At 52.0% G+C, this 17,037-nt stretch overlaps 1 protein-coding gene across 3 annotated transcripts in view; it reads left to right on the top strand.

Moving 5' to 3' along the window:
* DPYSL5 (dihydropyrimidinase like 5) overlaps positions 1-14,405 on the top strand; it is a 97,400-nt gene extending 82,995 nt beyond the window's left edge. For all 3 annotated transcript variants that reach the window (XM_003125320.4, XM_085019857.1, XM_085019856.1), the window contains exons 10-13: positions 970-1,112; positions 3,090-3,297; positions 9,454-9,622; positions 11,482-14,405. In XM_003125320.4, coding sequence (XP_003125368.1) covers positions 970-1,112; positions 3,090-3,297; positions 9,454-9,622; positions 11,482-11,567 — 606 coding nt within the window. In that variant the 3' untranslated portion in view covers positions 11,568-14,405. The remainder of the gene's footprint in view (positions 1-969; positions 1,113-3,089; positions 3,298-9,453; positions 9,623-11,481) is intronic.
* The last annotated feature ends 2,632 nt before the right edge of the window (positions 14,406-17,037 follow it).

The following is a 17,037-nucleotide window of genomic DNA, read 5'->3' as shown; positions in this document are numbered from 1 at the left end:
GGGCCTAATCAGAGCTGCAGCTGCCAGCCTATGCCACAGCCACAGCAATGCTGGATCCTTAACCCACTAAGGGAGGCCAGGGATCGAACCTGCATCCTCATGGATACTAGTCGGATTCGTAACCCACTGAGCCACAACTGGAACTCCTAAAAACATCTTTTTTAATGGCTAAGTAATATTTCCTCTGATGGAAGTACTGTACTTCAGTTCAGCCTTCCCTGATGTTTGGAACTTGCAGCTGTTTGCCCTTACAAATAATGCTGCAGAGAGAATCTCTTTGCTCACGGGTGTATGTCAGCATTTCTAATTCTTTCCTGAGAACAGAGTCCTAGAAGTGGATTTCTGAGTCAAAGGATATGAACATTTTTAAGGCTCTTGACATATTTTGTCCAATAATAAAAATAAAGACTGGGACTGCATTGGAATACCACCTGTTCTGCCCATGAAGAATACGTAGTTTTGGTCTTGACCTATTACAGCTAGGATGCAGCATAGAGTGTGAGCCCAAAGAGATTAGGAATTCGTAAAAACTAAGCCACCAGCTCAGGGGAGACCCCCTGAGGCAGCTCAAGAATCCCCTACGGTGCTCTCTGGATGGGGAGATAAGATGCTTTTCCAGCACAGAGTATGTGCCGCTTTGTGGATGCAGGGGAGCTCCTGGTTTATCCATAGGGAACACACGAGAAGATCACTCTTACAAACAGGAGGTAGATTTGCCCCAGGAAAGCCACCTTTTGGAACAAGGGCCCACCCCCTGATGTTGTTGGAAGAAGGAAAGAGGAATCAGCAAGCGTGTGGAACCAAACCCAGCAGGTGGCTCGTCTGAGACGATGCCCGTGGCATTGTCCTTCCCAGCCCCAGGGTTCCAACCAACTACCAGCCCACGGGCCAGGGGCCAGGGTGACGGGAGGGGGGTTGAGACACCTACGCAGGGCCTTTGGTTGACCAGACTCTTTTGCACTGTTCCAGGTTGGAGGGAAGATGGATGAGAACCGTTTTGTGGCCGTTACCAGTTCCAACGCAGCCAAGATCCTCAACCTGTATCCCCGCAAGGGCCGCATCATCCCCGGAGCCGATGCCGACGTGGTGGTGTGGGACCCAGAAGCCACCAAGTAAAACCCGCTGCTAGCCTCCCGGGCTAGAGGGACTGGGGTGTCTAAGGAGCTGGTTTCACAGCACCCCAAAAGCTTATTGTCTTTGCACTGCTTCTAGCATAGATCAGGGTGGCCCTGACGTGTGTTCAGTTAGTTCAACAAATACTTGAGAGCTCCCCATGGTCCAGGCACTAGGAACACAAGAGTGAACAAGATGGTCTTAAGACCTGCTGCAGTGCAGCTCCATGTGCACCGCACTTCACAGTTTGTCACAGCTGCCTCACATCAAGGACCTCATTTATTTTTCACGCAGCCCCCAGAAGCACTTGAGCCTGGCATTGATTTTTCTGTGGAATAAACTAAAGCCAGAGAGAAGGGGATTGTCCACATCACATAGCTAATAAGTGGCTGAACCAGGCAGGTGTCCCGACGCTCAGTTCCAGGCTCTTCCACCAACACTCTGCTTCTCTCGTTGAGCGTGTGGGCGCCGGCCCACAGCACTTGACACCCACGGCATTAATGAGCACAGGTTGAGTGAAGAAATGAAGTGCCTCGGGAATTATTAAGCTACAGGATACAGAGCATCCTCTTAATTCAGAGATTTGGGCAGAGGAGAAGGGAATTGTTTACTATTAAATTTCAGTGACAGAACATAGTAAATCAACTATAATTAAAAAATTATGGCATTCCCATCGTGGCTCAGTGGTTGGCGAACCCGACTGGCATCCATGAGGACGTGGGTTTGATCCCTAGCCTCGCTCAGTGGGTTAAAGATCCGGCATTGCCATGAGCTGTGGTGTAGGTCAGAGACGCAGCTCAGATCCCGCGTGGCTGAGGCCGTGGCTGCGGTGTAGACTGGTGGCTGCAGCTCCGATTCAGCCCCTAGCCTGGGAACCTCCATGGGCCACTGGCGCAGCCCGAAAAGACAAAAAGACCAAAAAAAAAAAAATTGTTTAAATAAAGTAGAATTGGCAGACAACAACTTTTTTAAATGGCAGGGCAAAAAAAATAAAATAAAATAAAGTGGTGAGCTTCAAAGAAATAAGTACATGAATTTCATTCATTCAGTCAACAAATATCTGTTAAGTGCCACCACTTGCTGAGGACTTTTCAAGGTGCACAAGCTCGCAGTGAACAAGATAGACAGAAATGCGCTAGGCTTGTGAAGGTTAAAAATCCAACTGCAAAGAAAGTTCACCTGGTACCCCAGCACCCATCCCCACACTGCTTCTCCGTGAGGCCACTTGAGAAGCCGGGTTCTGCATGGGGGATGAGAGGGCTGGACCCTCGTGCTGTTGCAGGCGTGGCTGTTAGCGACGGCGCTTGGCAGAATGACCCCTCCAGTTTAGCCCCGTGTGTTAGTCAGTTAGGGCTGCTGTAACAAAATACCACAGATGGAAGACTTGAACAGGAGACATTCATTTTCTCACAGTTCTGCAGGCTAGAAGTCCAAGATCAAGGTGTCAGCAGAGTTGATTTCATTCTGAGGCCTCGCTCTTTGGCTTGTAGAGACTGTCTTCTCCCTCCGTCTTCACAAGGCCTTTCTTCTGTGTGTGTACTTCCAGTGTCTCCATTTCCTCTTCTTAGAAGGACACCCCTTTGATTGGATTAGGGCTCATCTCTGACTTCATTTGACTTTAATTTAATTATCTCCCAATACAGTCACATTCTGAGATACGGGGGGCTAGGACTTCAACATATAAATTTGGAGGGGACACAGTTCATCCTAACCTTTGAAGGTCTTCCCTTCCCTCTGAGCACCTTCCCTCCCCTCCAGGCACCTTCCCTTCCTGCCTGAGCACCCTTCTTTCCCCTTGAGCATCTTCCCTTCCCTCCCAGCACCTTCCCTTCCCTCCCAGCACCTTCCCTTCCCTCCCAGCACCTTCCCTTCCCGCCCAGCACCTTCCCTTCCCGCCCAGCACCTTCCCTTCCCGCTGAGCTGTGACATCTTTAGGTCCTCTCACCGTGTTCTCTCCTGCCACTGCCTCCCCGCAGGACCATCTCAGGCAGCACCCAGGTGCAGGGAGGAGACTTCAACCTGTACGAGAACATGCGCTGCCACGGCGTCCCGCTGGTCACCATCAGCCGGGGGCGGGTCGTGTATGAGAACGGCGTCTTCATGTGTGCCGAGGGCACCGGCAAGTTCTGTCCCTTGAGGTCCTTCCCAGACACCGTCTACAAGAAGTTGGTCCAGAGAGAAAAGGTGCGTGGTGGGGGGAGGTCGAAGGCCCTGCTGGCCACATCTTCTGTGACTCTTTTGGGGGGGCAGGGGAAGGGCACGTGGACGTTCCCGGGCCAGGGAGTGAACCTGCGCCACAGCAGTGACTCGAGCCACTGCAGTGACATCACCAGATCCGTAGCCACTGTCCCCAAGAGAACTCCAGTGTCTTAAATCTCAAAGGTGTTCTCATTGTTTCCATCAAATCTTATTGCCTCAAGAGTCACTTTGGGAACAATCAAAACAGTAGAAAAGGAGGGGTTCCCATCGTGGCTCAGTGGTTAATGAACCCGACTAGCATCCGTGAGGACGCGGGTTCGATCCCTGGCCTCTCTCGGTGAGTTAAGGATTCGGCATTACCATGAACTGTGGTGTAGGTCGCAGACACAGCTTGGATCCTGCATTGCTGTGGCTGTGGTGTAGGCCTGCGATGACAGCTCCGATTCAACCCCTAGCCTGGGAACCTTCATATGCTGCAGGTGCAGCCCTAAAAAGACAAAAAAAAAAAAAAAAGGGGGGGAGAACCTATAACAAAGTGAAATTTATCAGGAAGGGTCCCCACCTCCCTTGGAGCCAGAGAAATGCTACGAGGTGCTCACAGCTGCCCCTGACCGCTAGACCGCTTGTCGTCCCTCCGGCCAGGGACGCCTGGCTTGGCCTGAGTTATATTGGCCCCAAGTTCTCTTTCCCCAATTCCCCCCCCAACCTTGTGACTACAGTGAGCTTCTCTGAGTCTGCCTGCCCCCCAACACTGATATGGTCAGGCCAGATCTGCAGTGTGGGGGCGGCCTGAAGTCTTGAGAGTTTCAGCCAGTCCCCCAGTTCCGTAAGCACCCTGGGTGTTCACTGCAGCTTGGGGCCCTACCTCATCCCCAGGACTCCCAAACTCTGAGTAGCGTTTCCCCTCAAAGCAGGCTGGCTTTCCCTTGTGCTTGGGTACTGATTGTCCAGCCTTATCCTCGAGAGCTGCCCTAGAGAACCCAAACCTTTCCTGACACCTCTGGGTGCTGGGAACGAGCTGCAGCCCTGACCTCCTCTGGGTGGAGGACCCGCATCATCAGAAAAGAGTGAATCTGACAAACTGACAGGCGAGGCATCATGCTGGTTCCCCTCCCCTTCCTCTGGCATAAAGCAGTATTATTGTGGTTCAGAATGCTCCTGCCTATCCGGAGCCCATCCTCCTAGCTGCTTCCGGATTCTATCTAGAAAGCGTGAGTGTGCTTAAAAGTATCATGACCAATTGGAGTTCCCGTCGTGGAGCAGTGGTTAATGAATCCGACTAGGAACCATGAGGTTGTGGGTTCGATCCCTGGCCTTGCTCAGTGGGTTAAGGATCCAGCGTTGCCATGAGCTGTGGTGTATGTTGTAGACGCGGCTCGGATCCCGCATTGCTGTGGCCCTGGCGTAGGCCAGTGGCTACAGCTCCGATTAGACCCCTAGCCTGGGAATCTCCATATGCCGCAGGAAGTGCCCCTAGAAAAGACCGAAAAAAGAAAAAAAAAGTATCACAACCAAGGGCCTAGGAGCCCCAGCCTCTCTGGGTGGAACGGCTCTCTCCTGCCCAGGCTCTGGGAGGCCACTGCTGTAATCACGACGCTCTGGAGACATGTTCATCCTTTTTTTAAAATTCCCTCACCTGGCTTCTCCTGTGTTCTGCTCTATTGCTCTCTTTTTCTCCCTCAGGACATCCCGGTCCTCTGTACACAGCAGGCGCCTAATCTGTGTTCTGGAGGTGGTAACAGTAAGGGCGTCTGGATGAGAGTCGGGTAGTAACAGCGACGGCTTCTGCCCAGACCGGCCTTGTCATTCCGCTGTTTCTCACTCAAGCAGGGAGACCCTGTAAAATGGCCCGTGTGTTTTAGCCTGAGGTTCTAAGTACCAGCGGGGGCAGGGAGGCAATTTCTGGGCCCCCGTCCAGGTGACCTGTCCACCCCCACCCACCCCCATATTGGGATCGATGCCCCAGATCAGCATCAGCTTCCTGTTCCCGGGTCCCCTGCTCTCCGCTCACCACTGGCTCTGGCTTCCAGGGGAACCAGAGATGCAAAGGATTTGACTGAAACTAGACTCCACCGCCGTCCTACCACTGAACTCTAGAAATTTGCTTAATAATATCTTAGGACCAGGCTTTTTTTTTTTTTGCTTTTTTAGGGCCTCACCCACAGCATGGAGGTTCCCAGGCTAGGGGTCCAATCGGAGCTGTAGCCGCCAGCCTACACTACGGCCACAGCAACATGGGATCCGAGCCAAGTCTGTGACCTACACCACAGCTCACGGCAATGCCAGTTCCCCCACCCACAGAGCGAGGCCAGGGATCCAACCTGCCTCCTCATGGATCCTAGTGGGGTTCATTTCCGCTGCACCACAAGGGGACCTCCAGGACCAGGGCTTTTAAGAGCTCTTTCTGACTCGGCACCCTTGCCATCACAGGGTCACATGACCTCTCCTCTTAAACCAAACCTCCTTATTATCTTTAAGCAAATCCTTTATGTAAAAGCCAGATTCCTTTGCTGAGTGCCTTGGGCTCCCCCTCCTTGTTCCGTCCTGAACCCCCCAAAGCCTTTCAGGAGTAGCTCCTTCAGCCTTTGCCCTCCCAGCTGCTCCTGAACACCCTCCCTCGTGCTGACCCGTGAAGCCCCCGCCTTAGGCTGGCCCTAGGGCCAGAAGGAAGGGGGTTCCATCTGGTGGGGTGGCAGTTTGGCCTTCCTGCTCTCTCCGAGCGCCCTAACCAAGAGTTCACTTCACCCTGAGTCTGGTCCTCCATGAAGCCCCTCTGCCATAAGTTCATTCACAAAAACCACTTTCCCAAACTGCGGGCCAGCTCTTCTGTGCTGAGAGAGGAGCATGTGGCAGGGCAGGGGGATGCCCATCAGTAATGTGACTTCCGTTCCCCATCTCCGATTACCGGGTACAGTTGTCAAGGATCAGGCAAACAGGGAGTCCTGAGCCACCGAAGGCCTAAGAGGGAAATGCGAGCATGTCTGTGGCCAAGGAGTTCCTCTTGATTCATAGGTTCAGGGGCCTCGAGGTAGTGCCGCTGTGTGGTTCCCTCTACTCTTGATGAAAGCCAGGGAGAGTCAAATTAATATTTGAGGAGCCATCACCTAAAGCGTAAGATTACATGGGGCATATTTTCACCAAAAGATCAACTCTGCTGGAGAGCCTTCCACGTGCACAGGCCCAGAGCCGTCAGAATAACTAAAGACTCTTCCTTCCCAGAGGCCAAAAAAAAAAAAAAAAAAAAAAACACCAAAGAAATCCAAAGCCAGGTCTTCAGTGGGGGAAGAGACTTGTGTTACCTAAGACAAGCATGACTCTGGTTTTCCCAGTGTTCAAGCCCAAAGCAAACTCAGTCTCTCGAGCAGGTGAAGGGCTCCATCTCCAGAATGCTTTCCAGATGTGGACAGTGGCAGGAGACCTCAGCCCCACCTCTGGAGGGTTGTGCCAGAAAGAGCTGTAAGAGTGACGCATCCCCACACAAGACCATCTGACAAAGGGTGGCTGTGATTTGAAACAAGAAAAGGGAAAATAACAAGTGTCAGTGGAGATGTGGAGAAATAGGAACCCTCATCCTTTGCTGGAAGGAATGTGACATGGTGCAGCCACTCTGGACCACAGTTTGGCAGTTCCCAAAAAGTTAGATACAGAGTTGCCAAAATGATTCAGCTGTTCCACCCTTGGGCATATACATACTCCAGAGAAATGAAAATATATGTCTACACAAAATCCTGTGCATGAGTGTTCACAGCAGAATCATTCATAAAGGCCCCAAAGTCCATCAGCTGTTGAATGAATAAATGAATGTGGTATATCCACACGATGGAATATTATTCAGCCGTAAAAAAGGATGGAGTGCTACATACAACATGCATGAACCTTAAAAACATCATGCTAAGTGAGAGAATCCAGTCACAAAAGACCACATATTATATGATTCCATTTCTAGGAAATGTCCAGATGAAGCAAATCCATAGACAGGAAATAGATTAGTGGCTGCTTAGGGCTGGTGGGAGGGGAGAATGGGAGTGACCACTTAGGGATATAGGGATTTTTTTAGGGTGATGAAGATATTTTGGGATTACATAGTGGTGATGGTGGCACAGCCTTGTGAATATGTTAAACACCACTGATGTATATACTTCTTCTAAATGGTGAATTTTATGGTATGTGAATTGTATCTCAATTTATGGCCTAGGGGTTAAGGATTCATTGTCATCACTGCTTTGGCTCATTGTCACTGCTGTGGCTTGATCCCGGCCAGGGAATTTCTGCATGGCCAAAATTATATACAATTATAATATATAATAATTATATAATTATATAAATATAATTATAAATATATTGAAAAAATATCTGGCCACAGTTCAGTGGCTTTCCAAAAAAAAAAAAAAAAAAAAGATATTTTAGTCAGAAAATAGGATCAAAAGAGGGCAGAGAAAGTGTTTGACTCAAAACCAGCCTCACAAAAATGTCAGCTTCGCAGCAGGCTGCTCTTAGGGCCAGCCACAGGAGAAGAGTCCCAGCCTCCAGGATTGACATAAATTCAACTCCAAGTCCCTTTATCCAAAGCACTTGTTGTAGGGACAACGTGAGTTCCTCAAGAAAAAGCCAGTCCTTCCCTCTTCTCTGTTACAGCCCTTATGTAACAGAATACATGTCTGCAGAAAAAGAAGACTATCAGAAAAACTCATTTTCCAAAAATTATAAATGAGCAGCCCCTACAGAGCAGCGACCTCAGGGAAGAAAACAGCTCTAGGGTAGGGCCCAGCGCATAAAGCCAGGAAGCCAGGAGTTCCCATCGTGTTGCAGCGGAAACGATTCCGACTGGGAACCATGAGGTTTTGGGTTCGATCCCTGGCCTCGCTCAGTGGGTTAAGGATCCAGAGTTGCCATGAGCTGTGGTGTAGCTTGCAGATGCGGCTCGGATCCTGCGTTGCTGTGGCTGTGACGAGCTCCAGTTCGACCCCTGGCCTGGGAACCTCCATACGCCGCGGGTACGGCCCTCAAAAGACAAAAAATTAAAAAATAAAGCCAAGAAGCCAGGGACTGCTGGGAGGGGTGACCTGCCAAGGTCACTCACTCAGATTCACCTGGGGTCTCTACTCCTGCCTTTCACTACTGGAACCCCCAAGTGCAGCCCGCTAAAGGCTAAAATGCTTCAGAGGGCTGCTCTCTTGGAGGATGCAAAGGAATATGTAAATTGAAGAGCCTTCCAGAAATCACCCGTGTCTATTGTTTCTCTCAAGGCGCTTTTCATTTAGCCCTGAGCAGCGAGGAGATTGAGGTTGCCTCAAGTGAGGGCCTGGGGTGTAGATTCTTTATGTCAGACCTCATGCACACTCTCCAGTACACTTGCTCCTACACGAGCGCTTTTTAATACGATTAAGCGCCATCAATGAATTCTGCACGAATAACAGCTGCTGGGACGTAGGGGTCACCTGCCATGTGCCAGAGCTTTATGATACTCTGTCATTTGATTTCATAACAAGTCTATATCTTTATAAATAAGAGGACAGGCACAGAGAGGTTATGTAACCGGCACAAGGTCACACAGCTTACAAGCCCCAGAGCTGGGATCAGCACCTAGGCGGTGTGGGGCAGAACACAGGCTCGTAACTCTACTGCCTTTGTGCGAAAAGTTAACTACTCTTGCCAGTGGGGGATTCTAGCGCCACATCAGCTGTATTTAGCCTCTGTTCCCACAGCGTGGTCAGGTCACCGCGAAAGGCATGGCCTCGTGAGAGCCTGGCAAGGAAGGGGATGACGTTGCTCCGTGTGAGGCGTGCTCTCTAAAGCTGACCGCCTCAGGGGTCTCCCTGCTACCTTGGAAAGGACCCACCCATGACGAGGGGGAGCCGGGGGTATCTGCTCTACACACGTGCGCACCCACTCACATATGCACGCACACGCACACACACACAATGTAGGAGGTACGAGAAGATTGTTTACCTCCTTGGTTCAAGATGTAGGAAGGCTTTGTCACATGCAGTCATTTGGGTCCTGAGCTGAGGGGCGGCGTCCAATGTCCTGTCAGCCATCAAGGAGGCTCTGGGGGTGGCATGTCTTGGCCCCGATGATTGATGGGGTCTGTGCTCTAACCGTATCCGCTTCTCTGTTTCTCTCCTTCTCCATCCTCACTAGACCTTGAAGGTGAAGGGGGTGGACCGCACTCCCTACCTGGGGGATGTAGCCATCGTGGTGCATCCCGGGAAAAAAGAGATGGGAACGCCGCTCGCAGACACTCCTACCCGGCCCGTCACCCGACACGGGGGCATGAGGGACCTTCATGAATCCAGCTTCAGCCTCTCTGGTAAAAGCAAGGGCCGCTTGGCCTGGCACCTGCGTCTCCACTAAACTGGGGTGCCGGGAGGAGGGCAGAGGGGCCAGGAGTTCTGCTCAGGCAGTGGGACCCACACTGCTTTCATCACCGTCTCCTCCCTCCCCTCCCCTAAGCTGCTGCTCCCCCCGCTAGAGACACACAAATACTGGGGGGCAGGGAAGGAGGGCTCTCCTGGTCCCTGGGCACCAGCCACTCTAACAGGCTCTGGTGCGTTCCCCATGGTTCTCCGTTCAGAGATTTTCCCCCCCTTGAAGCATCTTGAGGGCCCTGCACATAGGGGTGCCCCAGAGATGAGCTGAGCTCAGAAGGGTTGAATGTGGCACGTGGGGCTGCACCCCCATTTCCCGTCCTGCTCCTCGCCAGCCTCTCTGAAAGACCTGGTTGGTATCTCATATCTCCCCTCCTGCACCTTATCACCACATTTGCTCCCGCGCCCCCTCTTTCATTCTGCAGTTGTATGTAACACAGTGAGAACATATGGGGTGTGTCTGTGCTTAGCGACTTTACTGCTGGCAGCCTGCAGCCCAGGTGCCCGGCAGCAGTTAAAGGGGGTGGGGGGGTCATTGCCACATTGAAAGCAAGCGTTGTTGGAGAACAGGCAGAGGCCGTAAGATGCCCTGGTTCCGCAGGCAGCTTTGCTGGAAGCTGGGATCCCTACTTGAAAAGGCCAGGGGACCAGGTCTCCCCGAAACGGCCTTTAAGACCAGCCCAGGCACAGACCCAGCCTCCGCTTGGCAGAAGCTGTGCTGGGGCCAGAAGGCGAGAGGAGCAAGATCCAGATCTTTCCGCAGTGGAGCATGGCGTTTACGGGGGGAGATGAGACGCACAAACGAGCTGTCCTGACACGAGAGGCAGGGAGCTAAGTCAGGGGCCCGCCAGGGAGCACGGCTGCCCGCTGAGCTGCCTCTGTGCCCAGCCGTGTGCTGCGAGCAGCGCCTGGGGTTCTGTCTGAGGAGCTGATCGCCTGTGGGGAGGGGCCTCTCCATCACCCTCCCCATCCTCTCAGAGCCAACCTCAACCCAGAGATAACTCCTGCCCACCCGGAGGACCACCGCCTCTGCCACCAGTGACCAGGCCCGGGGAGTCAGAGGGGCGTCTGTGGTGTGGAGTGGGGGCCCCCCGGCTTTGCCAGTCCAGGAGGTGTAGATGGCCACGCTGCCTGGGCACGGCCCTTCCTGCCACAGCTGGCCCCAGGAGAAGCGGCCAGGCCCCCAAAGCCCCGGGCCCCCTCTGGCTCCTGGCTTCTCTGGCTCCCACCCAAGTCGGGACAGAGCCAAGACTGAGCAGAATGGCTCTCAGGTTCCGCAGACATCAGGCAGCCTCTCACCTTCCCTGTGCCCCAAACTCTGTTCTCAATGGGACAAGCTGAAGAATGTCCCCCCTGCGCTCCCTGGGACATCAGGCCTCCTGTTCTAAGTCTCAGGATTTCACCACGTGGGGGCCTCTGGGGGCGGTGGTCTTCGATTTTCCGAAACAATGGCACACCCTTCCTTCTGCCTCTCCTGCTCCCTGAGACACGCGTGCAGAGACCCACCTGCTAACAGGCAGCTCCGTGGTCTGTGAGCGTGACAAGAGGCCAGCCCTCCAGGGCAGGGAGCAGGGAAGGTGGCAGGGCAGGGCAGTTGATCGTGGAGGCTCTGAATCAGGAAGACCTGAGTTCAAATCCAAGCTCTACCCCTTCTACACCGTGTGACACTGGTCACGTTAACCTCAGGGAGCCTCAGTTTCCTCGCCTGTAAAATGGGATGGAGGAGTAAATGAGATCCTGTGCACAGAGAACCCTGGTTTTATTTCCCAGAGGAGCTCACGCTCTGCTTCCTTCCCTGCAGGTTCTCAGATCGATGACCATGTTCCAAAGCGAGCCTCAGCCCGGATTCTTGCACCCCCGGGGGGCAGGTCAAGCGGCATTTGGTAAAAGCACTGCCCAGCCCCCCCACGTGAAGATGCACCGCTGCCACCAGCCCGCACCCCCTCCGGCCGCAGCTCAGGGGCAGGAGAGGCCGGGCTGGGCAGCACACCACCTGACGGGGCCCCGGGCCCCGGGAGGCCCTCCCCATGTCTGACACGTGATTCACTGTGCTTTGAGCCAACCCTGACAGGCACTTTGAGATGTGTTCCTCCTGCTGCAGTCCTTTCCTGCCTCGGCCTCGGCAGGCTTTCCTGGGCCCCAGGAAGCCCATACTATGCACAGAGCCCAATGCATAGAGCCTGGCCCAGCCCCTCCTCACCCCCGCCTCCCGTGCTGGCCTTGGGAAAGCCCTGACCTTAGTGCCCTGCCCCTGGCTAACCTGCCAGTTGTCCAGAGCATTTTAGCAGATGTGTTTTAAAAGGAAAGGACTCCCTCCCCCAGCCCCCTCGCCCGGTGGTCACTTTCCCCAAGTCAGACAGGTGTCAGCATCCCAGCCCTGCCCGGGACGTCCCGTTTTCCCCGACTCACCTCCGGCCCCTGTTTGGGTGTGGCTGGGACACCCTGCACCCTTTGCCGGCTGCTCCCCCGCCCCCAGAGTCCCAGGCCCAGAAGCGCTGGCTGGGCAGGCGTGAGGCTGGTGCCAAGCGCGTGTACATGATTTTGTTTTGCACGTTTGGTTTGCGCGGTGGTTTGGTTTGACTTGTTTGTGCATCCTGTGAACAATGACGGTGCTTCGTGTCACTAGCATAGCATAGAAACAGGAATAGATGTGGACCTGAGGAGATGCTGCATCGACACCAACCAGACAGCCGAGGGCACAAATGACGGGGGCGAGAGGGGCCACGGGACTCGCGGGCCTTCTCCCTACCTGGAGCCTTCCTCTCCTCTCCCCTCCCCGCCTGGTCTAGTTTCCTGCCTTCTGAGAGGGTGGCCAGGATGCCTGCCCTGGAGACCTTCCCAGCTCTGACTCCCAGCACTAATCCCCCCACACACCCAGCTGCCTGGAAGCATCCCCCTGCTGGACAGAGGCCCAGCCGCTCCTCCCGTGTGATTGGCCAGAGGCCTCATGCCTGCTAAGAGAGGTGGAGCAGGACTCGGGGGAGTGGGCTAGCTAGATGCCAGGTAGGAGACCAGGCCAGCAGGACCTGGCTGCAGAGCCTGCATTGCTGCACAGGGCCCATGGTCCCCTGTGGTCAGCACCTTGCTCTCACCTGCTGGTGGCCTCCATCTTACTCCCAGTAGGGGCCTCCCTGCCTCCAGAAGCTCCAGGAGGTTTCCATGGAAACCCTAGAGGCTGCCCTTGCTAAGTCTTGTCCCCCCTCGGGGAAGTGAGGTCACATGGCATCACATGGCACATTTGGTTCAAGCCCCCAGGCTTACGCGTGGCTCCTGGACTCTTGGGCCTGTGGGCATACCCTGCACCTCTCTGTGGCCCTTCTCATGTTCTCCAAGTGCTTCCATCTGTGAGCTCTCAGTTGCTCCTCACGACAACAAAGCGTGTGCTACCCTCCGCATTTCACAGATGTGGCCCGGGAAGCTTAGGCCTTCTGACTCCAGAAATGTCCAGGACTGCCCTTTGGAATGTCGCTGTCTACCCCAGCTGGGGACAGGAGGAATGGCCTGATGTCTCGTGTGGGTCCCTCCTGAGCCTTCAACCAACTAGAAGACTTAACTCCCCCAGGAGGCATTCCGCTTCGTTTGGCACGGGTAGCTAGATTCTGCTTGTAGGCAAACTAATGCATAGTCACCGTTTGAGCCAGAACTAGGTACACGTTGAGGGGTGCCCGGTGGTTTGAGCTGCATTCGCCTCCTCACTCCTCCTTTCATGCTCCTCTTCCTCACTTCGGGGCTGAGAGGACCAAGACAGGAACCCGGGAAGCAGAGGCAGCAAAGGCACTCACGGAGGGCGGTAGCCATGGGGACAGTCCGTAGGGATCTGAGCCTGGGAAACTGTGACGCTGACCCCTTGGTATGACGCCCATCATCTTTATGCCTGGCAGCCCTTGCTGGGTCATGGGCCTTGGGCAGATGCCAAAGAGCCGAGCAGTGGTGGTGGCCAGCGGGCAGAGCATCCCTGCTTGGGCTAGGAAAGCTTTACCTTCTCTGAGTGCCTCCGCCCGAGAGATGCATGGTCCGTGGCTCTGGGAGGCCACGCGGTGCCGTGGTCCATTGAAGGCCTTCCGCTTCATTCACCCCCCCCCCCCCACTCCTTACAGAGACCCTGCCCTTGCCCAGGAGCTTCTAGATGAAAATCAAAAGGAGGTTCAAGGAACCAAAGGAAAGGCCCGCCCCGCCCCACCCACCCATCTCCTGCCCCTGTGCCGCGCCCGGGCAGCTCCATCACCAGCCCCGCTGCCGGCTCCTGGTTGGAATGAAAAGGCTCCTGGTTGCACTGAATGCAGCTCTCGAACTGGTCTTGTACTTGCTGAATAAATACTGTTGTTCTTGCCTTAGCTGCTCTCTAGGTTTGTGGGGTTAAGTTACAAGAAAATTGTGCTCCTGTGTGTGCGCGTGTGTGTGCGTGTGTGTAGTGCTAGGAGTCCACAGTAGGTCCCGGTCAAGCCATGCCGTGATGAGGGCTTTTCCAGTACTGCCCCAGGAACCCCAGAACCACGCGGAAACCCAAACCCCCTCCAGCTGCACAGCCTGGGGTCGGGATGGAGCTCCAGCACCCAGCACCCAAGTGACTTCCTCACTCCTCTGTAAATGTCATGGTGCTAAGATTGTGTCAACCCCAGAACGACACATGGTCCTGTGCTCTGGCCACCCGATGGAGGCAAAAACAAAACAGCCCGACTCGTTGTGTTCTGGTGCAGGTTTGTATTAAACTGTAGCTACTTCTCACTTGGTCTCAGTTGTGTTTCTTCAAAGCAGAGGGACTTTGATAGGGGACCGTGTCTACAGTGGCTGAGCTGAGGCTTCGATGGCTAAAAGCAATTTGGCTTTGGGTCTTCCCTTGTGTTGGGTGGCAGGTGGCACCTCAGGGAGAAGCCTGAGCAGAATCTACATGCCCTTGAGGTTAGCATTGCTCTGCATTTTTGCAGACCTCCAATTCGACCCCTGAGTTGCTCTGGCTGTGGTGTAGGCTGGCAGCTGCAGCCCACATTTGACCCCGAGCCTGGGAACTTTCACATACCACAGGTGCAGCCCTGAAAAGAAGGAAAAAAAAAAAAAAAAAAAAAAAAAAAACTCTTGTGAAACTGTGACCTACACTTCAGCTTGAGGTATTACAGAGGCCAGGGATGGATTCCGCCTCCTCACAGAGGCAACATCAGGTTCTTAACCGGCTGAGCCACAATGAGAACTCCCTCATACAGCTTTTAAATTTTAGTTTTTCCTCTTTTATGAGCTTACATTATTCCCTTTTATGGGCTACAAGCTCCTTGTGCAGCTTCCTTAGGTAGCTATATATATATATATATATATATATATATATATATATACACATACTTTGTATTTTTTTTTTTACTAAATTTTGTAGGTGTTTGCTAAATGATTCTCCCAGTTGGAAAGTTTTTTTTTTTTTGGTTTTTTTTTTTTTTTTTTTGTCTTTTTGCTATTTCCTTGGGCCACTCCCGCGGCATATGGAGGTTCCCAGGCTAGGGGTCCAATCGGAGCTGCAGCCACCGGCCTACGCCAGAGCCACAGCAACGCGGGATCCGAGCCGTGTCTGCCACCTGCACCACAGCTCACGGCAACGCCGGATCGTTAACCCACTGAGCAAGGGCAGGGACCGAACCCACAATCTCATGGTTCCTAGTCGGATTCGTTAACCACTGCACCACGACGGGAACTCCCCAGTTGGAAAGTTTTTAAAAATGCAATATCAGTTTTAAAATCTTTAATCTTCCTGTGGGAGATGACGAAGTTACCAGTACCTTAAAATTCCACGTGTTTAATAAGGAATACTCACATAAACACAAGCTCTTGAGGTTTTATCTGAAATCCTCCTGATTCATAGATCAAAATGTAAGTTTTTTATTATTACTTTTATTTTATTTTATTTTATTTTTTTGTCTTTTTGCCTTTTCTAGGCCCGCTCCCACGGCATATGGAGATTCCCAGGCTAGGGGTCAAATCAGAGCTGTAGCCACTGGCCTACACCAGAGCCACAGCAACAAGGAATCTGAGCCTCATCTGCAACCTACACCACAGCTCATGGCAACGCCGGATCCTTAACCCACTGAGCAAGGCCAGGGATAGAACCCACAACCTCATGGTTCCTGGTCGGATTCGTTAACCACTGCACCACAATGGGAACTCCGAAATGTAAGCATTTATACATATATACACACATCATGTTTTAATTTTCACTGCTTAACACTAACTTTATGAAGCCCTTGGATAAATATAAGAATTCAAGAGAGTTCTCATGTGGCTCATTGGGTTCAGGATCAAGGGTTATCATTCCTGAGGCTCAGATCACTGCTGTGGCACAGGTTCAATCCCCAGCCTGGGAACTTTCACATGCTGAAAGTGAGGCAAAAAAAAAAAAAAAAAGAATCCATTACCGTGATGCTATTTGAATTCAAACTTCCAAAATCCAATTAGAAATACTAGGAAAAAACAGACGAAGATAAAAGTTAATAAGCAAGTGTTGGGAAACATATATTATTTCTTCAAAAGTACACAGAAAGTTAAGTTGAATAGATCTATAGATTTATATAATTTCGGATGGTCTGAGATCTATTGAAAGGTTTTATAAAAGACACATTTTACCACTTGTAACGCACTTCGGTCATGATATTTTTCAAATATCAAAATATCCCATGTCTTCCATCACATCACATTTGCAAAAAGCTTTGGCTCTTTTTTTTTTCTTTCCCCCTAATGTTGAAATTCAAATTCTTGCTGAAAGTAATTATGCCGTATTCAAAATTCCAGGTTTCACATGCTACATTAATTTATCACCTCAGGGTCCCTGACACCTATGGTCAATTAATCTTTGACAAGGGAGGCAAGAACATAAAATGGGAAAAGGAAAGTCTATTCAGCAAGCATTGCTGGGAAACCTGGACAGCTGCATGCAAAGCAATGAAACTAGAACACACCCTCACACCATGCACAAAAATAAACTCAAAATGGCTGAAAGACTTAAATATACGACAGGACACCATCAAACTCCTAGAAGAAAACATAGGCAAAACACTCTCGGACATCAACATCATGAATATTTTCTCAGGTCAGTCTCCCAAAGCAATAGAAATTAGAGCAAAAATAAACCCATGGGACCTCATCAAACTGAAAAGCTGTTGCACAGCAAAGGAAACCCAAAAGAAAACAAAAAGACAACTTACAGAATGGGAGAAAATAGTTTCAAATGATGCAACTGACAAGGGCTTAATCTCTAGAATATATAAACAACTTATACAACCCAACAGCAAAAAAGCCAATCAATCAATGGAAAAAATGGGCAAAAGACCTGAATAGACATTTCTCCAAAGAAGATATACAGATGGCCAACAAACACATGAAA

This window comes from Sus scrofa, chromosome 3 (genome assembly GCF_054392235.1).
Source record: "Sus scrofa isolate SSC_HxYL_T2T_F1_AM1 chromosome 3, Sscrofa_HxYL_maternal_Yorkshire_Landrace_v2.0, whole genome shotgun sequence".
NCBI classification, from domain to species: domain Eukaryota; kingdom Metazoa; phylum Chordata; class Mammalia; order Artiodactyla; family Suidae; genus Sus; species Sus scrofa.
This window is presented reverse-complemented; position numbering and strand designations above follow the sequence as displayed.